The 24,653-nt window shown below is 35.7% G+C and overlaps 1 protein-coding gene across 1 annotated transcript in view; it reads left to right on the top strand.

Moving 5' to 3' along the window:
* Positions 1–24,653, top strand: part of Cad87A (cadherin 87A) — a 778,434-nt gene that overhangs the window by 511,046 nt on the left and 242,735 nt on the right. The window contains exons 27-28 of the mRNA XM_090378948.1: positions 2,661–2,783; positions 10,556–10,742. Of these exons, the coding sequence (XP_090235074.1) occupies positions 2,661–2,783; positions 10,556–10,742 (310 nt within the window). The remainder of the gene's footprint in view (positions 1–2,660; positions 2,784–10,555; positions 10,743–24,653) is intronic.

Raw genomic sequence — 24,653 nt, 5'->3', positions numbered from 1 at the left:
ACCATGCTAGGATTTAAAAAGAGGCATGCTGTTGAGAGCCGCAGTTTATAATGGAATATACAGTGTCTGTGAAGTCCTTGTGCACTTTAAAACTCCAGTAACTTAGGTTCTGTACAAGATAAAAACAGTCTTTAAATTCATTGTAAAGATAATTTATTCTAGTTTTTATGCACAAAAATAATTACTTAATTTACTCTAATTTTATGTTTCAATTTTTTCAGATAATGTCCTATGAGAGATGGCTTCAATAGAAGAGAAAGTGAACTGTATCCTCTGGCTAGTAGAGCTTAAATCCATAGCAGTTAAAAGAAAATTTATGATGCCTTATGCAAAGGAAACACTGCACAGTAATTTGATTTCAAACTGTATGAAGTTAAAGAGACTAGTTCCATTAATGATAGGTTGAACTGGAAGGCCTGGAGGCTTTTCAGCAAAGTACACAAAATTCTTAGAGTGAAATTGCACAAAGCAACCCTAAGATTCAAATGTTGATGGAAGGGCTGCCATGTAAAATTAGGTTTCTGTCATAAGTTTAATAAAAATGCTGAAAGCAGCATCTCATCTTCCAGTTCACACTTAATAAGGACTTCCTGACAGTCATGGAACATGCCATTCTGCAAATGAATCCAGTACCTTTGGATAACTATAAACTGTGGGATGCAGTGTGGTCAGCACAAGTTACTATACTTATGTGTGTCTTTCAGCACTTCATGGCAGCAATATCATGATATATGAAAGGTAGCATAGCGAGATACTAGGTGGGTAGGTAGGTATGTTCCTAATGCAAAGTTCTCTCAGTTCAGGTGTGGAGGGAGTCAAGGGAAGTCTTAAAGGTCCTTTCAGTAGAAGTTGTAGTTACTCAATAGTTTCAGCCTGCAATATGCCTTTAATATTAATACAAATTATATATATAATTTGTATTAATATTAAATTAAATTGGGTAAGTATAAATGGGTTTTTAATGTAACTCTTTAAAAGAAAAGTTTAAAGAGTCACATAGAAAAGAGGTAACAGTAGATGAAATGGTTTCAGTGAAAGCAAGATTAATAAATTGGGTATGACAGATGCACTTAAAAGCGCAAAGCAGCATTAAAGGATGCAAGAGTATATTGTAATTTGTATTAATATTAAATTACCATACTTAATTAATCTTCTTTCACCAAAACCATTTCATCTACTCTTTACTATGTGACTCTTTAAACTTTTCTTTTAAAGAGTTACATTAAAAACCCATTTATACACCGGTGAGTCAAAACATTATGATCAGCGAGTCGCTATGCAAATCGAAGCAACTGCAGATGAACCTGATACTGAACACCGTTAATCAGTGTTACTCTTGTTGCATCATGTGGACGGCTGGGTACGTGTGTGTGTGTGTGTTGTTTACCTGGGGAAGTGATGGCACCTAGATGCACCATGGGATGAAAACAAGCATGTGGCAGCAGTGTCATGCTTTGGGCAATGTTCTGCTGGGTTACCCTGGGTCCAGTCATCCATGTGCTGGGCACTCTGATGTCTACCACCTACCTAAACAATATTGCTGACTAGGTACACCTTTCATGGCAATCGTCTTCCTCTCTGGCAGAGAGAAAGGCAGCGAACTTAAGCGAGTTTTGACAAAGGCCAAATTGTAATGGCCAGACGACTGGGTCAGAGCATATCTGAAACAGCATGCCCACAGCTCATTGATGCTCAAGGTGAGCGAAGGTTCTCCCCGTTGGTATGTGGCAACAGAAGTGCGACTGTGGTGCAACTCGCTGGTAATTGGAATGCTGGTGACGAGAGTAATGTGTCACAACACACACACACGCACGCGCACACACACACACACACACACACAGTACATCGAACCCTGCTGAAAATGGGGCTGTGTAGCCACAGGCCACTCTGAGTGCCCAGGCTAAACACGGTTCACCGGCGACAGTTCCTACAATGGGCACGCAAGCATCAAAACTGGACCTGTGAGTGATTGGAAGAAGGTTGTCTGGTCTGATGAATCACGTTTCCTGTTGCACCATGTGGATGGCCGGGTACACGTGCATTGTTTACCTGGGGAAGTGATGGCACCTAGATGCACCATAGGATGAAAACAAGTGGGTGGTGGTGGTAGTGTCATGCTTTAGGCGATGTTCTGCTGGGATACCCTGGGTCCAGTCATCCATGTGCTGGGCACTCTGATGTCTACCACCTACCTAAACATCATTGCTGACTAGGTACATCCTTTCATGGGAACGGTCTTCCCCTCTGGCAGTGCTGTCTTTCAGCAGGATAATGTGCCATGCCACATCACCCGGATTGTTCAACATTGGTTTGCAGAACATGAGGAAGAATTCCAGGTATTGCCCTGGCCTCCAAATTCCCTAGACATCAATCCCATTGAGCATCTGTGGTTTGGGTTGGAACAGCAACTCCATCTGCGGCGTCTGAACCATGCACATTACAGGAGTTAAAGGAGCTGCTGGTTACGTGTTGGTACCAGATACCACAAGACATATTTAGAAATCTTGTAGTATCCATGCCTTGCCGGGTACAAGCTGTTTTGGCTGCACATGGAGGACCAACATCATATTAGGCAGGTGGTCATAATATTTTGGCTCATCGGTGTGTGTATTTATATTTTTTTTATTTTAATATATTTTTTTTTCATTCACTGTTATTAGGGTGTGATTCACGTTGCTGCTGCATCTAATCTTGATCGTGAAGAAACTCCAACTCTAACTCTTCAGGTTGTAGCCATGGATCAGGGAAAAGATGATTCTACTCGACGAGCTATATCAGTTCCAGTAAGATGAAGTTTATTGAAATAATTGTCCATTAATACTACAGATATTTATGTAGAATTAATTTAATAATACATTTTATGGTGAAACTTCTGTTTTGAAGTAATTAATTATATTATAGATAATTCTCTTTTTCCCATATGTAAACAATATGCAAACTTGTAAAAAATAATGAATGTAGACTTTAACTTCATTTATTTAAAGATGATATTTGTAAGAATGAAGAATGAATGATGTTAACAATAGAAAATTCTAAATACAAAGCCTTCAAGGAATTAATCTTGGAAGCTACTGGACTTTTCACATTAAAAAATACTGTTCAAGATTTAGACTTAAATGTATGTCAGATGAACTATTGAGGCTTGTCACAGAAAAGAAAAATGCATATAAATTATCAAGCAACATAGAAGACTATGGTAGATATAAGTTAGTCTGTAATCAAATCACAAAGCAGGTTAGGCAAGCGAAGGCACACTACAAGAAATCTTTGGCAAAGAATGCTAAAAAAAACAGCAAAAACTTCTTTATTTATATAAACTCTAGAAGGAAGGAGATGAATCAGATTGGTGATGGACCTGCTCAGATAGCTGATAAACTGAATGAGTATCTTGCATCTACATTCACATATGAGGAATTCCGTAAGGAAGGGGAGGATAGGTTTACTGAACCTTAACAGGGAGCTAAATGATTTTGTAATAACAGAGAGCAAAGTGGAGGACAAATTGTTGAAGTTAAACATAAAAAAGGCACATGGAGCGGATGGAATCTATCCAGTTATATTGAAGGAGGCGGCAAAGGAATTAAGCAAACCCTTAGCCATAATTATGAGAGCATCCTTAGATTCAGGGGAGGTCCCCATGGACTGGAGATGGGCAAATGAATCCTCAATTCACAAAGGGGGTTCAAAGGGGGTTCCACAAATAATGGAACAGAAGTTAAACTAATAGACCTATTAGTTTAACTTCTGTTTCGGCGAAAATAATGGAGTCACTGGTTAAAGAAGCATTGCAGGATCATCTAGACAAGACTGCAGTAATAGTTTAGACACATCATTCGTTTGTTAAGGGGAAGTCTTATCTGACCAATTTGACTGGATACTATGATGTGGTCACAAAGGAACTGGATGCAAATAATAATTTTGATATCATATACTTAGATTTCAGGAAAGGTTTTGATATTGTTGCACTTGGAAGACTACTATACAAATTGGAGCAGTATGGTATTAAGGGCAAGTTGCTACAATGGATAAAGGAATGTTTGAGTGGGAGAAGACAGAGGTGGTGATCAATGGGTACTGCATTTCATGGAGTAATGTTATTAGTGGAGTCCCCCAGCATTCAGTGCTGTGTCCATTCTTGTTTTCTGTATTTATTAATGATATTGATGAAGGTATATCTGGCTTAATGTCCAAGTTTGCAGATGATACAAAGGTTGGCAGGGTTTGATCTTTTTGATCCTCCTTTGTGAATTGGGGTCACATTTGCACATCTCCTGTCCATGGTTACCTCCTCTGAGTTGAAGGAAGCTCTCATAATTATGGCTAAGGGTTTGCTTATTTCCTTTGCTGCCTCCTTTAATATAACTGGATAGATCCCATCCACCCCAGGTGCCTTTCTTATGTTTATCTTCAACAGTTTCTGCTCCACTTCACTCTTAGTTATTACAAAATCATTTAGCTCACTGCCAGAGTTTAATAAACCCCTGGCATTGCATTCCCCTCCCTGAATAACTCCTCATGTGTAAATGTAGATGCAAAATACTCATTCAGTTTGCTAGCTACTTCAGCAGGATCATCAAAAGATGAACCATCAATATCAAGTGGACCAATCTGATTCATCCCCTTCCTCTTGAGTTTACATAATTAAAGAAGTCTTTGTTGTTTTTCTTTGCATCTTTTGCCAAGAATTTCTCGTAATCAGCCTTCACTTGCCTAACCGCTTTTGTGACTTGATTACAGACCAGCTTATGTCTACCCAAGTCTTCTGTGTCACCTGTTAATTTATATATATCCCATGCATTTTTCTTCTCTGCCACATGTCTCATTAAGTCATTTGACATCCATTTCGTCCTAAACCTTGAACAGTATTTCTTATTTCGTATGAAAAGCCTAGTAGCTTCCAAGATTAATTCTTTGAATGCTTCCCAATTAGAATTTGCTGTTGGTAACATCATAAGTTGGTCCCATTTAACCCCAGGGGCTAACATCTGGTGAGTATGGGCTTGGCACACCCAGGGACCTGAGCTGGATATCATCATTCTTCTTTTTCTTGGTGATTCCTTTCTACTTTCACTCTCTCTCTCTCTCTCTCTCTCTCTCTCTCTCTCTCTCTCTCTCTCTCTCTCTCTCTCTCTCTCACAGGGTAATTTATTCAGAAAATTTATTTTTTTTGGCTGGTGCATGCATAAGCCTCAGGCCTCCTTGCACCATATGGCTAATAATAATAATAATAATTTAAAAACTGTCTCAAACCATTGTAGTCACCTTTACGAAAGCAAAAACCTTCCCTTTACCCTTGATGGTAGTTACTTCTTTGAATAAATTCCACATCAGAACACTGTGATCACTGCCACCTAGTGGTTCCTTTATCTGCAGATTCTTAATGCATGAAGAATCACTACTAATAATCAGATCAAGAGTATGCCTCTTGAACATGTTGCGGTAGAAAACAATCATCCAATAAATCCACAAAAGCCTTGCTAATGTATGAGTGACCAACCCACAAGAGAACATTACTCCTCCCCTCTCCCACTAGGGCACCTCCATAGCCAGGTGGGAAGGAGCAGTAGTGCGTATCACATGCTTCTTGATTAGACCGGGGTTCGAGCCCGTCACCACCAAATACGGAAGATGCGGAAAGGTCAGGTATATGACCACCGCATATCCCGGAGCAATATGGCCTTAGTTGCTAATGCTCCTAAAAACCAAAGCAACAACAACTCTCCCACTCCACTCTTGTGCACATTTGTGCTCACCATATTCAAATTCGGCATTGTATATGTCTGAGTGGCACCATGTTTCTAATATCCCTACTATGTGTGCATTTGCTGACTTAACCAGTATTCATCACTAATGTTAAGAGGATAGTGAACAAATTCATCAAATTTGTTAATCATTCTTCTAACATTAGTGTAGAAACACAATATGGGTTTGACCCAGAGACACTTTGGTTTAACCATAGCATGTTCAGGTTTGGTTGACTGGTATTCTTCACAATAAAATCCAAATGGTAGACTAAAAATAAAATTCCCATTCAGTTAATTAAATGTGATATTATTATATATTTTTATATGCTTTTTTTTAGAATGTATATAGCTTACAAAATTATTTATTACTTCTGTGTGTCATGATATTTTAAACTATGGCATTGATATGGTCTTAAACTGGAGATTATAAATCTACAAGTAATTATCACATTCATATTAACCCGGCAGTGGTACACTCCCATTTGAAGTAAAAATAGTGGTGGAGCTTTGGCAGGTGCCCATTTTCTTTTTAATTTTTTGAAAACCTTTTGAGGATTTTTTGAATTCTTATTAAACAATGTCCATTCACCATTTCTTAATGGATTGCAAATGCTTATCCTATATAACTGCAAAAAAAAAAAAAAAAATAATAATTTTGTTAAAATTTATAAATTAGCATATTAAACATAAAATAACCTTTCTTAACCAGTCTCTTAACCTCTTCCATTTTCAAATATAAAAGAATGTTAAGTGTGTGAAATTTCAAACTGCAGATGGACATATATTTCTGCTTATTATGTATGTAAATTTTATTTATTTACATACTATTAGTTACTTCAGTTTTCAGCTTATTTCAAAATTTACATATATTGCTTCCAGCAGAGTAGCAGGCATTTTGAAGAAGATCAGATTTTCTGTTATTTTCTTTATGCTGTGAAAACAATAATAAATCTTTCAAAAACAACAAGGAAAGATGGTACATGTTTATTGATCTAGTGGAATAGAATAAACTACTAGTAATGAAACTTTAAACAAATACTGCATCAGTACTTGTCCGATACCATGCCATTCTTCAAGAAAAATCCAAATAGATGCAAAAATGGTCTTAGGGAACTGGTACTTGTACCCAATTTCTATACAACTATAAGAAAATCTTCAGAAACTATTTCTGTAAAAGTTCAACTGTATTTAGGAAGTTATAAAAAAATTTAAGATTTTAAATTATTGATTAACAGTCAATGCAGAACATTATTGTCAAGGGGCACCTGTGAAGCCACTACTGCTAAATTGTTTTTTGAAACAAAAAGAGGAATAAATAGCTAAATAAATAATAATGGAAGCAAGAAAGTATTTTACACCAATAAAATTAATAACTGAGACAAAAAACAAATTTTGTACAACAGGTAAACATAAAGAGGAACAACTTTCCTTAGCCCATGCTTCTATGGCACATTAGCCATCATGTCAAGTTCAGACAGCCTGTGTGAGCCACATGTGTTGTTTACAAGACATGAACTAACACATAGAAGTGAAAGACAAAAATAGTAAATAAAGACAGAAAACCTGACAGGTTCTTTGCATTTTTAATTTCAAATAAATAATCATTTTTCATTTTCAAAACATCTCAAATAAATGCTTGACAAAAAAAAAATTTGATTTTTAATCATTAATTAACAATTAATGCACAGCAAATATTTTTTCAGAGTCACACAGCACCTGTCAGGTTATGTGTGCTTAGCACTTGGTTAATAAATAACATTTAACAAATTCTTAAGATGCAAAGTAATCAAAAATCTGTATTTTTCTATAAAAAAATTTTAGGGTTGTTTCACTAAGCAACTGTCACTGCAGATGTTGGTATCTCCTGCCTTGTGTTTTCCTCAAAAAATACAAGAGTTTTTTTAAGGCCCATGTATGACATATCTAGGTGTTGACAGCACTGATTAATGTAAAATGTGCCTTGTATGAAAAGAACTCATTAAAGACATAGTCATCATCATTAGCAGCTGTTGATAGCTTTCAGGCACACTGTTTTCTGGAAATCAAGTGATGTCACAGTACATCTTTCTCAATACCCTGCAGCTTGTGGATCATCTATTGATACTAATGAAAGGTAATGCTCCCTATTTCATGTAGTGTTGTATACACCCCCAGGGGCTCACGTCTGGTGAATATGGGCTCAGCACACCCAGGGTCCTGAGCTGGATATCATCATTCTTCCCTTTCTTGGTGATTCCTTTCTACTTCTCTCTCTCTGGGTAACAGGGAAATTTTTTTTTTTTTTTGGCCAGTGCAGCATAAGCCTCAGGCGTCCTTGCACCATATGGCTAATAATAATAATAATAATATTATTATTATTATTATTATTATTATGTATTGCCACTGATTATCTTGCACCTGTCTTGCAGTGCCCATTCCATTGGTTTATGAATAAAATCCCAAGTGTGTAGACATTTTATTTTATTTCTTTCCCCTTATGTCCACTGATTGTACTGTTTTTTAAACATTGGGTATTTTATAATTATCCTGTATGGAATAGAAGGTAAAATACAACCATACAAAACTAATTAGAACCCAAATTGCCCATATTCTACCCCACCCAGTATTGTACATATTATATTATTGATTTTAACAAAATTTAATTTATTTGTATGTATCAGATGCCAAAATATCTGATACATACAAATTTGTTTTATTATTTGCTATAAAGTTAAGTTTGAAGTGGGTAGTGGTAATAATAAGGCTCTGTTTGAAATCATCCATTGAAATAGGAATATAATAGTGCAAGTAGAGGAGATATGCCATTAATTTTCTATTCAGTCACTATCTCAGTTCTTGTCACATTGAGAAGTGCATGGATATCTACTACAGAAAATTATGGTCAAGTAACTGCAGCAATTCTATCACTACTCATATGACATCATCATCATCAGTTGCAATAATATTGTTCCCAACAGTTCATTTCAACCCCAAAAGATAATTTGGACTGTACAGAGGATACACCAAATCCTCCTATTTATACTGTTTAAATCATTGCTAGGTATGCATGCCCATGTATGACATAGCATGGTCAGAACTTATTTGTAGTTCTCCAGACTCCTTTCACTGAACAGCATTACCCAATAACTATTGCTTTTCCTTTTAGGAGGAAGTTCACAAGCAAAATGCCTGTGTATCATCCCCAAACACCTTTTCGGACTTTTTTTTGGCAGAAATGACAGTCTTGAATTTTTTCATAGGTATTAATGATGGCTATTTCTATATCATGAGGAGTTCACTTTTGCTTGGGGAACAACCTCACTTGTCTTATTACCAGAAATGATGTGGTCCATGTTTGGTTTGCCTGAGCCCATCCACATGGATTTGCAAAACATAGAATTGTTTGAGCATTCAGCATATTTCAGTATTCAAGGTCAGTATCTAAGGTCATAGACAATTTCAGAATTTCGTGGATAGTTTAGGATAGTTAGTCATAAAAAAGTTTAACTTCTGAAGATCAGATTTAGCTGTAGCCTATCAAATTTTTAGCAATCCTTGCAGATATGAACTTTTATTTCAATAAGGTTGTCATCTGTTATAGATAAATATGGTTTTCTGTGCTTGTCTCATCTTTATGTCATATTTTGAGTAATGCCTTATGTATCATGCCCCCTATGTGCATTCAACATGAAAACACTACATATAGCATGTAATCACTACTGTTTTTGTAACTGCTATCATAAATATATTTTAGTTTTCATTGCTCTTACTGTTTCTGACTTGGAAAAAGATAAAACTTTTAGTCTCCTTGATAGTTGCATGAAATCATATACAAGATATTGCCAACTTTATAGCACATTTTCATCCAAGTAGAAACTTCTAAAATTTTCAACAGAGAAACTGCAAAAAATTATCTTGGAAAGCATTACAAGCTTCCAACAGAATGTTTTTCCCAGTAAAGAAAAGAGAAATAGGAGCCAAAATGGCCTCTATGCATCTGCCAAAAGTTTAATATTAAACTTATATTTGCAGTTGTTAAATTAAATTTAAACTAAATATACATTACTAATTTGAATGGGTTCAGCACGCTGAATTCTGATGGGATCCTTCCACTTGTTCAGATTACGAACCTAAGGGGGCATAAATTCAAATTAAGAAAGGACAGATGTAGAATAGATGTGCGGAAATTTGCCTTTAGCCAGCGGGTGGTTAATTGCTGGAACAAACTTACATCTGTCGTTGTGGAAGTTGATAGGTTGAATAAATTTAAGGAGGAACTGGACAGGCATTTGGAGGGAATGGTGTGATTTTTTTTTTGGCTGATGCTGCATAAGCTCATACATTTGCTTTCTTGCATCACATGCCACTACTACTACTACTACTATTTGTTGACAGTACATTCAGTTGCCATTAATAAAAAGGAAGCTCTAAAACTGTTAAAACATTAACACAATAGTAATTAAAGTGTTTTAATGAAAAAAAAGCTTAATACATAATGTGATTGTGTATTAAACTTTATAATTTTATGCTTTAAATTTTTATTTGTGATTTAAAAAAATATGTGATAAAAGAAAAAAATTAATCGATTACTTTCTTGATAAGGATGCATAATTGCAAAATATGTGGGCCACTTAAAACTATGATTTTCAGATGAGATGTAAAATTGATTATGAGTTGAAGGAATGTCTGCAAGGTCCTTTATAATTTTTATATGCAAAAATATCCTTTGCTTTTATTTATTACCATTATAATTGAAAGGTTCAAAAAACTTAATGCTGAACCTTTCTGGATAAATTCATAACTAATGGATAAAAATAGCTTAAAACTTTCAGGTATATATTACTTTAGAGGATGAAAATGATAATCCACCAGTTTTCACAAAGAAAGAATATGAAGCATCAGTAGTAGCTAACATACCCCTGGATCCACCAAGCCCTGTTTTACAGGTGTCAGCTGTTGATGCAGATGAAGGGAACAGTGCAGAATCACTTTACACAATACTTGCAGGAGATGATGATGGTAAGGTCTGATTTTCATAATTTTAGAATTACGGCCTTCATATACAGAATGTCACAATTTAAAGTTACCCAACTCTGTCTCACTTATTTTTAGGTTGAGGATATGTATTATCTTTTTTGCAATATTGGGGCTATAATTTCGAAGGTAATATAAAATTTTGATTGGAATGATAACTAAATAAATGGTTATCCCAATCAGTATATACAGAGTGATTCCCAAAAATATAGCATAACTTCAGGAGCTGATTTCTGAGGTGATTTTGAGTTAAAAAGTTCATATAAACTTGGATCTGATTCCAAATGATTAATGGAGCTATGCCAGTTTGAATCCTAGAAAAAAACAAAGCAATTATGAGTGATATAAAATAAAAATAACAGTAGACACGTAAACATGTCTGATAAAGTGTTGATTTATTTTTAGGAAAGTTAGTCTGTTTACCTGTACATGTGTGTATGGTTAGAGATTCTCAAAAATGCTACCTTCAACCTGAATGCATATTACCACTTGTGTGTAAATCACCTAATCCCTTTATAGCTTTCTTTTATGCAGGCTGCATCATTCAATTCATAATCAAATAATGCACCTTGTGTTTGCACTCTTTTGTATGGTTTACAAGATATTTCATCCATCCCCACAGGCAAAAATCTAAAGGGTTTAGGTCCGGTGACTTAGGTGGCCAGTTTTGTGGATCGCTCAGGGAATTGGCTATTGAGATGAGTGACTGCTACACAGAAATAATAAGGAGGGGCTCGATCATGTTTGAAATGCACTTAATGTCATATAACAAAGGTACATCTAACAGTTGCAGCAAGTTGTGCAGTGAGACCTGACTAGTAAAATGACTCTCAGAAATAAGTGGACCAATCAACTGATCATACATTAACACCACACATTAACACTGAATCAATATTGAAAGTTACTCTGCATAGTGAAATGGATATTCATTTCTGGCCAAACATGGGAATTGTATGTGTTATTCGATCTTGTCTCAGGTGAATTGAGCATCATCACTGAATATGATATAATAATGCAAACAGCAATTGTCATTCAGTCAACTAAAAAAATTCAGCCACTAGGCAAGGTTCTTCAAGTTTAAGATGTTGCATATGCTGCATATGGTATGGATACATGCCTTGCTGTTGTTGTTGCAATAGGGTTTTAGGAGCATCAGTGACTATGGCCATATTGCTCTGTGTATACTGTCTGTAAATTGTGTGTTCTTAAGTTTGATTTTCTCTTTGCTGGACGAAAAACTATAGTTTGATAAAAACAATGCTCCCCTTGCCAGAGACCAATACATGCTTTCTTTATGCTGTGTTCTTCATACTCTTAATTGAAAAATTCTGAGATGCATTGATATCCTTTGAATACTAACATGAGGGATATGCTGTACTGCCTCAATAATATTCTCTTTCTCAGCCACTTTGTGTCAAACTGCACACTGATATGGGATGTCAATGTCAGAAAATGAACCAGTATATCACAATTTTCAGACAACCTTAGCTAACAACTTGTCAATTCAGAACTCTGTAGGTTGGAAAATATCACTGATATTCAGTTACAGCAGCAACAGCTTCATCGCAAAATCCATAAATATACACCGTGTTGGCATATTTGGCACTTGTAATATAAAAGGCATCTTGAAGGTAACAATGGAATGACACTGCTCTACTGATGGCTGCATTTGATCATGATCGCATGGGAGCACAATTCAGTGTTGTGTAGCTGATAACCTACATAAATCTGTAATCATTCGGAATCAGACCAGCTGCAGGAGTTATGCCATATCTTTGTGAATCATCCTGTTTACACACACAGTCTCTCTCTCTCTCTCTCTCTCTCTCTCTCTCTCTCTCTCTCTCTCATATATATATATATATATATATATATATATATCTCATATGTTATCTTAATGATGTTAACCATCTATTTTCATTTTCTACTCATATGAGAACTAGGTACAGATGCAGTCTGTAAATTCCAAAAATTAGAACATTCTAATAAATAAACTAAAATTAAATGTAGATAGTCTTTGATTTTTAATTAACTGCTGCAACAATTACATAGTACCTAACAGCCTAAAACTTAAAAAACCTTAAAACATAAAGAATTCAATTTAGACTATATGATATGCTTAGCACAAAAAAATTAAGCTTCTTTGCAGTGCAATTATAAAAGCGAGAATTGACATCTCCAAATTAATTTCCTCCAATAATGCAGTATTTAATAAATTTTGCAGGAACTCTGTTTTGGTGCAGGAATCCTGCTCAGGTTGTTACAAGATAGAGCTACAGTGTTCCTGTTGCCTTATGCTCTGGATGTCCAATTTATATAACTTTATATATTTTTTATTTTTATCTGGGGTATATTCATCCATGTATTATTCTATTTTGATTGTTTTCTGAGTCATATAATCCTTGCTAAGTGTTCTCTCACAATACGGTCTCTGTGTTTTCTGGACGCATGTCTAAATTATCTTATATATATTTTTATATTTTTCATCCTTGCTTTATTATTCTACTTTAATTATTTTTCTATGTTATATCATCCTTGCTAAGTGATCTCTCAAATTACCGTCTTGTCATTTCCTGGGTGCATTTCTAAATTATTTCTTATTTATTTATTCACTTATTCTTCCAGCTTTTTGATATGGAGGTCACTAGTGTACACATTGTGTACCTGATTACTTTCATTGTTATACCTACCTTATCCTATTTGATCATTTCATATTGATATGATTGTCACATATATGTATAAGGAGTTCGCATTTAGTTAGTTATATTTAGTCAGTCTCATTCTTGCATTTAGCTTTATCACCATTCATTTGAAATATATTAGATACTATAGTTACTGTTACTTAGCTTACAGCTGTTTTCTACTTGCTACCTTATATTTATGTCCAAGGCCATCACTAGTATGGATGGGAATCACGCTCCCGGATAACCTGAGCCATTACTTTATATTCTTCATTCGTATAACAGTTAACTTTCCTGTATCTATCATTTTTCTACACTCTGTGCTATTAGTGTAATACGAGGGCAGGAGTGTCTATTGCTATCCTATGAGCTACTTTATTTCGCCTCCAGTTAGCCATAATATTGCTTATAAACAGCTGCATGATAATTTATAATTTTTTTATATTTTATATATCTATATACCTTTCAACCATTAGTCTTAGTCCCTCTATTCTATATCCTTTGTCTACTCTCCACAATAGCCTTTGTCTACTTGCAACATTGTGTTTAGTATACAGTAGACTCTCGATTTTCCGGAATAGATGGTAAAAAACAAATCCCGGATAATCGATTTCCCGGTTAATCCAAAAATACAAAAGTCCCCGACGTATGTAAGAGATACGTTCCAGGACTTCTTACTTTGTTGAGTTTTACGTAACTCGGGAATGACTAATAACATATTGCTACTATATTATTATTGACAAATCTGAATTCTGCGTGATACTTGTTAATGTTTGGCCATTTTCATACATCCTTATTATAATGATTCCTTAGAGATTTAACAGATGCACCGTTTTCAAACTTTTGAATAATTTCAAGTTTTTGTTTAACTGAAAACGTAACTGTTCTGCGTTTACCCATCATTTTCGCAATTTCTAAAAAAAAAAAAAAAATTACTATAAAAAAAAATTCCGACATCCCTGACATAAATAACGAAACAAAATTTGTCCTTTTGTGCTGCAACGGAACACAACAATCGATGCAACTCACTAAAACAAACTAAACATTTGGTTTCTCTCTTTTTTTTTTTTTTTTTTGAGCGGCGGATGTGAAGACAGTGGGGATTGCAAGATAATAGGTACACTAATCTCCCAGTGACGACTTATAATGCCGCTTGTTGCTTATTTATGACTTGCAAAATATCTGTTTATACCTATTCTAGTTATTACTTGAATTTTTTGATTTCTGGTTGATTTTTTTTTTTTAATTTGGAGTCTTGAAGTGTCCCGGTTAATCCGATTCTGGTTAATCAAGAGTCTGATGTACTTGTTTTAGCTTTAGCTTTATTTTCATTTTTCTTTTTCTTTTTCCGGGTCCTCTGTTGTGTCAACCTTAAATTACATGCCGGCAGTCTTTATATCCTCCTTTATAACCTAAAAAGTTTTTACTTTACATTTTTTTAATTATTATAATTTTACTGCTTTTTGCTATTTTTTGATATAATCCTATTTTGCCATGGCATGCACTTTATGTTAGAAACAGAGGACACTATATTTTTGACACTTGAAAATGACACCAGAATTTTATTTATTCACTTACTTACGTATTATACTATTATGGTCGTGAAGTTCTTTCTGGCTATCAGTAACACCATGAAATCCTTAGGTGAAAATGCTGGCAAGAGCAGACTGTTTTATCTGCATGGCCTTAATAATAAATACTTTAACAAAATTTGTTATGTAATAGCTCTTTAAATGCCAAACGCTGCATATATAAATTACTCAACCCTGCTCATATTTTGAAGACTCCTAAATGCAGACACTCACGTGGAAATGGAAAATACAGTCCAAAGACTGTTTTATCTGCATGGCCTTAATAATAAATACTTTAACAAAATTTGTTATGTAATAGCTCTTTAAATGCCAAACGCTGCATATATAAATTACTCAACCCTGCTCATATTTTGAAGACTCCTAAATGCAGACACTCACGTGGAAATGGAAAATACAGTCCCAGAAAAATATCAAATTCGACTTTAAAAATATCTTAAATTCTTGGGATAACACAATTCTTGATATACTAAAAATTAACCACTTTCTTTTTAGCATTAAAAAAATACATACTTAAAGCTTTGGTTTCATTTTGTCATAAATGTATATTTAATAATATCCAACTTAAGCACATTATACAGGATATCAGCCTTTTACACAATTGGCAACATTATAACTCACTGTCTTGAATTTTTGACAAAATATCTTCTTTCCTCAACAAACACAATAACTTACTTCCTTCACACAGCTTGTACAATTTTAATATACATCACTGCTTTAATTATGAATTTCCTGTAGGTCTTAAAATTTGAAATTAGTAGTAGTAGTAGAAAGAGAGACATGTGATGCAAGAAAGCAAGCATGTGAGCTTATGTAGCATCAGCCAAAAAAAAAACAAAAAAACAATTTCACACAACCATTCCCTCTAAAAGTTTGTCCAGTTCCTCCTTGAATTTTTTAAGCTATCAACTTCCACAAAGACAGATGGAAGTTTGTTCCAGCAATTAACCACCTCGCTGGCTAAAGGCAAATTTCTGCACATCTATTCTGCAACTGTATTTCCTAAATTTGAATTTACGCCCTCTCAGGCAATTATTCTGAGCAAGGGGAAGAATCCCATGAGAATTCAGCATGCTCAACCCATTTAGGCCTTATACACCTCAATCGGAAGAGGCTTCCATAGCCGAGTGGGCAGGAGCGGGAGTGCAGTAGCACACGCTGTTTGAGTAGACCGGGGTTCAAGCCCCTGACTGCTGAATACAGTCGATCTGCCAACCCGCATTGGACCATCGTGGCAGATTATGGTCCATTTCCCTCAGCATGAATTGTTGAGGAGGCTTCCATCCTGCAGTGGGTTGTAATGGCTGCACTTTACTTTTTACTTTTACACCTCAATCAGATCATCTCACAGGTGCCTAGTCTCAATCAATTATTCTGAGCAAGAGGAAGAATCCCATGAGAATTCAGCATGCTCAACCCATTTAGGCCTTATACACCTCAATCGGAAGAGGCTTCCATAGCCGAGTGGGCAGGAGCGGGAGTGCAGTAGCACACGCTGTTTGAGTAGACCGGGGTTCAAGCCCCTGACTGCTGAATACAGTCGATCTGCCAACCCGCATTGGACCATCGTGGCAGATTATGGTCCATTTCCCTCAGCATGAATTGTTGAGGAGGCTTCCATCCTGCAGTGGGTTGTAATGGCTGCACTTTACTTTTTACTTTTACACCTCAATCAGATCATCTCACAGGTGCCTAGTTTCCAGCCACTGCAATTTGCAGAACTTAAGTCTTTCTTGTAAGAGGACCCCTTCATTCCCCTCAACAATCTTGTTGCCCTTCTCTGTACATGCTCAAGCAACTCTACATCCTTCCTAAAATGAGGCCTCCAGACCTGTATGCAGTACTCAAGGCATGGCCCGACCATTGCCTTATACAAAGGGATAATCACCTCCTTTTCTCTGCTAGTAAAATTCCTGTACATCATTGACATCGCATGACCTGCTCTGGCAGCCTGTCTACATTGCTCAGAAAACTTCATACCTGACTGCACAATCATTCCCAGGTCTTTTTCATTTTCTACCACCCTAAGTGTAGTGCCACACAATTGGTACATTCCTCTGGGGTTACTTCTAACCCTCTGCAGTTCTTTGCATTTGTCAATGTTAAACTTCAGTTGCCACTTCTCAGCCCATCTGCCCAAATTTTCGTTGCGATCGTTGCAGTAGCACACTGTCATTAACAAGCCTGATATACCTTCATCAATATTGTTGATAAATATACAAAACAACATGGGTCCAACACCAAACCCTGTGGGACTCCACTAATAACATCAGTCCACAAAGAGCAGCAAGTGGTAGGAACCTATATGAATGAAAAGATGTGTTAATGCAAGTAAAAGAAGTTTGTTAATGAAAAAAGGAAAATGCTATCCTCTGAGCTTTGTTTTGCCTATCCTAGTTTACTGATTTTGACAATAATTTTACAAAATTTAACATGTTAACATTTCGCATTTATTTCCTTTACAATTATCTATTCAAGCAAAACTGGTATGGGGCAACAGAAACGGGTATGTATGAGACATTCTCTTAGTCTGGCTATCGGTCTGCTCAAAGCCTCTGATGAAGTAGCAGACCGATGACCAATTGGAAGAATGTTATATTCATTATTCTAAATTATATTTTCCTTTACATTCTATTATTAGCTTTCACCTTTAGAATATAGGCTATCCAGACAAAAACTAGTTTTCTTTTACTAACTTATTAGTTTGGTCCTTATATACCTAATTCCCTACAGATAGATGCCATATAATAAAATTAACTAATATATATATATATATATATATATATATATTTATATATACAGTGAAACTTCCCTTTAACGGACAGTCATGGGGAACGAAAATTTGTCTTGTAGAGAGAAGTGTCCGCTAACAAGAAGTCTGAGGGAGAAAAAAAAAAGAAAGAAAGAAAAATCGTTAAACGTTTAATGTAAAATTAAATTAAATTATATACAGATTTTGCACAATATTTTTGTAAATAATATACATACAATTGTACTATGCATATTATGACTTTATCTTAAGAAAAATACATACAGTAATCACTTATTTTCTTCTGCACCTTCTTCCGGCTGATAATTTTGTTTTCAACATTTGTTTGGAGTGAAGAAACCATCGAAAGTCCTTCAGTATCTTCTTCAGCGGCGAAAAACATTTTTAAATGATTGATTTGTATGAGCGCTTCTTCTATTTTCATCGGTGGTTCTTCGTTAATATGTTCTTCGACAGAATGACCTCCTTCCATTTCTTCATCCTCATGAGGAACTTCTTGAAAAATATCGATGATAATGTCGTTGATATCTAGAGCACCATCTTCTGTAGTGAGGTTCGAGTCTATATCTTTGTAACCAGGGTCACTTGTAGCTGAAGTATCGTACATTATCAATAGATGTTGAAGTTCTTGTTCTTCTTGGTGCTCCACATTGCTGTTCACAACTTCAATTTTTGCGTTTGAGAAGCCAGACTTTACAAAACAGTTCACGACAGTTTGTTTTCTAATTGTGTTTACTGAAGAGGAAATCCATTGAATCGCATCTAGGATGCTGATTTTCTTTGCAAGGTCACTCGCACATGTTACATCGTTCATGTTTGCAATGAGATGTCTTAAAACACATTTTCTGTAGTGAAGTTTAAAATTTTTTATTATCCCTTGATTCAAGGGCTGACACTCTGCAGTTGTGTTTGGTGGCAGACAAACGATTTGAATGTTGGACAATTCAATGTGCGGGTGAGTTGCAGCATTATCCATGAAAAGAATAATTTTTCTGTTTTGATGAATCATGTTTTGGTTAAAGTGACTTATCCATTCGCTCATGATATCTCGTGTCATACACGCTTTTTTATTAGACTTCCAGTCAACATTCAAAAGATTCAACTTTATGCCCCAGAAACAACGAGGATTTTGTGGTTTTTTGTGGTTTTCCTATAACAAGAGGTTGTTCAAAGTCTCCCAGCATATTTGTACACAATAGTACAGTCAAGCATTCCTTAGAAATTTTTCCGCCCTGGCACTTTTCGTTTTTTAGACTCATTGTTTTTTCAGGAAGAGCTTTAAAAAACAACCCTGTTTCATCACAGTTGTAAATATCCTTAGCTTCAAAATCACGACATAAATCTTCCAATTTGACAGTCCACTCTGTAACAACCCCAGTATCAACAGATCCACCTTCACCACTTAGTTTTCCAAGAAATTTTATGCCGAGTTTTGAACTTGTCTAGCCATCCCACAGAAGCTTTGAACTCATTTACTCCCATAGATTTCGCAACCTCCAAAGCCTTTTCCCTAATAATAGGCCCATTAATGGGAATTTTTTTAGCACGTGCGCGACAAAACCACTCATACGTAACATTGTCAATTTGAAGTCCAACAGTTTTCGGGAATGATTTTTGAACCTGATCATTTCCGTGTTGCCAAAATTGTTTGAGCAGTTCATTTTTTTGATTTAGGATGTCGCTTACCTGCGTCTTCCCGATTTTGAATTTTTCAGCGAGATTTCAAACACTATTTTTTTGCCGATCATACGCATTAATGAGTTTGACTTTATCTTTTAAAGTTAAATGTTTATGAGAAGACATTGTGCACTTCACACGACACTGAACAAAACTGAAACTCAAAAGATGAAAGGCCGACCAAATTCCCCCCCTCCACACACCGAATTCATCAGAAGTTTTACACGTGCCTTAAAATTCTTGAAAAAGGGTTTAGAACCGCGACGTAAACCTTGATAAAATTCAGAGAATCGGAAACAGAAAATAAACACACGATTGAGGCAATACGTGGAAGAAAAGTTCCTAGAAAAAGGGCCGTGAGCTCTCCCGCAGTCCGTTATGGGGAGATCAAATTAAGTGCTAATCTAAACGAAGTTTGCCTGTCCGTGTCCGTTACAGAGAATGTCCACTAGACAGAAGCTGCAAACACGTTAAAACCAATAGAGGTGAGTTGGGGAATTTGAAAATGTCCATTGTAGAGAGATGTCCGTTAAAGAGAGGTGTCCGTTGGGGGAAGTTTCACTGTATATATAAATTTTCTGTCTGATCAACGATCGCCTGTATGGACTCCGTCAGTGTTGATCCACTGGTGATATTCTGGCTTATGTTACCCGTTTATGGACTAATTAAATGGAAAGGTTCGGTGAAACACAAGTAGTTGCTCGACATCGCAAAGGCTTTCGATCGTGTTTAGCATAAAGGTCTTCTAAACAAGCTTCCATCTTATGGTTTGCCATCTGTTTTTAGTAATTGGTTATCCAGTTTTCTCTCTGATCGCTCACTGAGGGTGATGGTAGATAGTTCTCTGTCTTCTCCGCCTGTATGGACTCCGTCAGTGTTGATCCACTGGTGATATTCTGGCTTATGTTACCCGTTTATGGACTAATTAAATGGAAAGGTTCGGTGAAACACAAGTAGTTGCTCGACATCGCAAAGGCTTTCGATCGTGTTTAGCATAAAGGTCTTCTAAACAAGCTTCCATCTTATGGTTTGCCATCTGTTTTTAGTAATTGGTTATCCAGTTTTCTCTCTGATTGCTCACTGAGGGTGATGGTAGATAGTTCTCTGTCTTCTAACTTCTCCACTAATGCCGGTGTTCCCAAGGTTCAGTTCTCTCCCCTACTCTTTTCCTCTTGTATATTAATGACCTTCTTCCATTGACTGTAAATCTAATCCATAGTTTTGCCGATGATAGCAAGTTGCATTCTACTTTCCATTTTGAGAAATCTAGCCCTGCTCAATCAGCTTCAACTTCTCGAAAATCTGCTGCCAATTCCTTAAATGCCGATCTTCAGGTAATTCTCCAGTGGGGCAAAGACAACTTAGCTGATTTCAACCCTTCTAAAACTCAGTCTTGTCTTATATCTCACAAAAAGGATTCTTCTGCTCCTATGCTTATCTTTAGTGACACTCCGATTTCTAGGAAAAATGATATATCTCTTTTGGTGATTACCCTGACTTCTAATCTCTCTTGGCACAAGCACATTACAAGTATTGCTTTCTCTGCATCTAAAAAACTTGGTTTTCTCTTTCACTCTCGGCATTACTTTTCTTCCAAACAGCTGCTCACTCTGTACAAATAGCAAATCCGCCCTACCATGGAATATTGTTCCCGCATCTGGGGCAGTGCCCCCAAAACCTCTCTCAGGTTTCTAGATTCCATTCAGAAGAGGGCAATTAGGTTAATTAATGACTCATCTCTAACAAAGACAGTAGCGGATTAAGGTTGGTTGAGGCCCCGGGCGCAGAAGAAAATATTGGGTCCCTTAAAAAAAAGAGAGAGACGGAAAATAAAAATACATGTTAACCATTTTTTTAAATAAATAAAAAATATTATGAACTATTAATGTTTTATTTCCAATAAAATTTGAATATAAAATATATGTATAATATAATTAATAATAGCATAATAATAATCACAAGGTTTTGAACTAATAGTTCAACATATTAGTTCAACTAATTTGTTGGGGTTTTGCGTATAAAGTTGGGGTTTTGCGTGGGCCCTTTAGAAGTCATCGCCCAGGGCACGTGCCCGGTGCGCCCGCCGTTAAATCCGCCTCTGAACAGAGACTCTCCATTCGCTGTCTCATAGACGTACTGTTTCTGCTGCATGCCTCTTCTACAGATACTTCCATGGGCACTGTTCTTCTGAATTGGCTTCTATAATTCCCGCTCTCTCTTTCAAAACAGTCCGAACACGTGCCGCCACCAGCCAACATCCATTTACTGTCCAACTTCAAACTCACGGAACCAACTTTTCATCTTCCTCATTTATTCATTCAGCTACCATTTACTGGAACAACCTTCCTTCATATGTATTTTCTGAAAATTACAGTCTACAGAAGTTCAAGTCCAATGTCAACAAATATCTTCTTTCGTCTTCTCAACCTCCAACCCAAGCACAGTATTAAGTACTATAGGTTCTATTATCTCTCAGGTTTGGGGTTTACATAAAAAAAAAAATATATATATATATATATATGTGTGTGTGTGTGTGTGTGTGTGTGTTTTTTTCTTTTTAATGGCACTTTGACAAGTATTATTGTGCTTCCGAATCTGGTGATCAAGTTTGCCCAACTAGGTTAACTTAATCCAGCATAGCCTATACCTATTAATTTTATGAAGTATATTAGTATGTGATAATGAATTTTCATTACCTTCAGCTAATATTATGTTTAATTCAGTACTAATTTTAATTCAATATTAATTTTAAACATCAATACATTTACTTACATATATTATAATATAGTACATTCCATGACGTGGCCTTCAATCTCCTACTGCTTCGGGGGCTTTGAGTGGATTGACAGCCCATCTGATCTAATGTCTCATACCTACTCGTTTCTGTTGTCCCTATACCAGTTTTGCCTTTTTGTTATATTAATTTAACTTCCAATTTTACATTTAAAATTTTCAATTTCCAATTTTAATTTTCATTTTCAATTTTACATTTTAAATTTATTATTTTCAAATTTACTTTTTAAATTTAAAATTTTCAATTTTACATTTTAAATTTAATATTTTCAAAAAATCTAACCTATTATGCATACTAATAATAATATATATATACATAATGCCTTCTCCCCTATCCTGGGACACGTGGCCTCATTGTGTTTAATCTCCCCGTCAACCCCATGCGTCTTACTGCTTTCGAATGCTTGAGGTCGCTTTTACACACATACCATATAGTCATTGAAACATGCACATAGCATTCTTTCCATTACTGCAGCACACCGGATGACCATCCCCTCTTCTCCGGCTTGCAAAATCAGTAAGTACGACTCCTGACCGTCTGCTCCATCTTGTGATTTCGACTTTCAATGATTTTTAGTATTGCTTTACTACCTATCTTCTTCTTCTTTGTCTTCGCCTTTTCCCACGTTATATGGGGTCAGCATTCAATGTTCCCAATTCACACTTTACATCCTCTTCTTCACCTCCTCTAGTTGGATTAACTTCTTAACCGGAACATAATTGGTTTTGGCATAGTTTTTACCACCAGATGCCCTTCCTGACGTCAACCCTCACCATTTATCCGGGCTTGGGATTTAAGCTGCCGATCTACTAAACCTGCCGCAGCCATATAAATGGAGTAGCTCTTATTCAGTGATGAAGCTTCCTCGTGATGTCACAATTTAATAATTTTACGCAATTTATGACGAATTTCTAGTCACCACTGAACAAGCAGGTGGCACTGCTGTAGTTTTTTTATCTCCCGGAAACATCCAAATGGCTGACTCGGTAGAATTACTGTGACCTTGAAAATACCAATAATGTATAACTCAGCAACATGTGAGTATTTTTAAATACAATTTGGTATCCTGAAAACTTCTACATCAAAGCTATCAGGTAGCACAACTATTCTACTAAGAATTCCCAGTGACTGATTATCGTTCCTTAAAAATTTAATGACCTTGAAATTTCCTATGTTTTCCTATGTCCGAACATAATAATGATAGCCATTTTAAAAAAGTTCACAGTCCGAAAAATAAAACCACCTTTAGGTCCCAAATCTTAACCTATCACTCACCCACACTTATTTTATCTAAAATATAACTTCTTTTTGAGCAACACTCCCAAAAATCTTTATTAATTAATTTTAATAGCGCATTAATTTAGCTAGCATACAGCTGGTGCCACCAGCGCCACAGCGTAGTTATTGCTTTACTACCTATATTCCTTATTATCTATCACTTCTCTGCCTCTGTCTGGTCAGCCATGATATATATGTTAGCATTACGATTAACATGACTTCAGAACATCAACAAAAACTAAAAAGCCTGGTATCTTTTTACCATGTGCTACATATATTTCATGTTAGAAACAGAAGCATTACTTTTTGCTGCATTTTGATTGCTTTTGACGGCTGGTCCTCGTTAACAACGTTGAACTCATTTGAAGTACAGCACTCAGTACTTATAATATAATATTTTTGACTTTTTGTTGCAGGATCAAATTGTGTTATTTTATGACTGCCTTTCTATGTTATCTAACCCGTTGGTTGATTACACTACCTGCCGTTCTCTCCACATTAAAAGCATAACCTACTAGCATTTATTTATTTATAGCTGTTGGGTGCCTTCTATTCTACTTAGTAGTAACCCAGCTCTATATTCCATCATATATTTCTCTTATTACCACTCCTGTACCTATTACTTATATTCTCTATATATATATATATATATATATATATGTGTGTGTATATATACACACATATATATATATACTCATCGAACCAACTATGGAATTTTACAGTAATGAATACTGTACTATTAAATTTATTCATAGTTGGTTCGATAAAATTCCTTGGCATTATTTACTTAATAATCGTAATAATTTTCTCCCATTTTATAACAATTTCAAGTTCAAGATTCATCACTGCTTCAGCTATGAATCTCCTATTGGACTCAAAATTTGTAATTATAAAACTTTAGCTACTAATTTAGGCAACTTACAAGCTTTAGATCTCCCATGTCATTGTGATGATCCCATATATGCTCCTTACGTTGATCAACATCATAGACATATTATTACTGGCAACCTGGACATTATTAACAACATTCCACTAAAGTCTGCTATGGAAAAAGGTTTTAAATTCAGACCCGTCCATAAGGCCAACCTCAATAATATATATAAAGAT

Source organism: Mastigoproctus giganteus, chromosome 8 (assembly GCF_048544385.1).
Source record: "Mastigoproctus giganteus isolate SK-2022 chromosome 8, ASM4854438v1, whole genome shotgun sequence".
Classification (NCBI taxonomy): Eukaryota; Metazoa; Arthropoda; class Arachnida; order Uropygi; family Thelyphonidae; genus Mastigoproctus; species Mastigoproctus giganteus.
The sequence above is the reverse complement of the archived record's forward strand: the minus strand, read 5'-3'. Positions and strand labels throughout refer to the sequence as shown.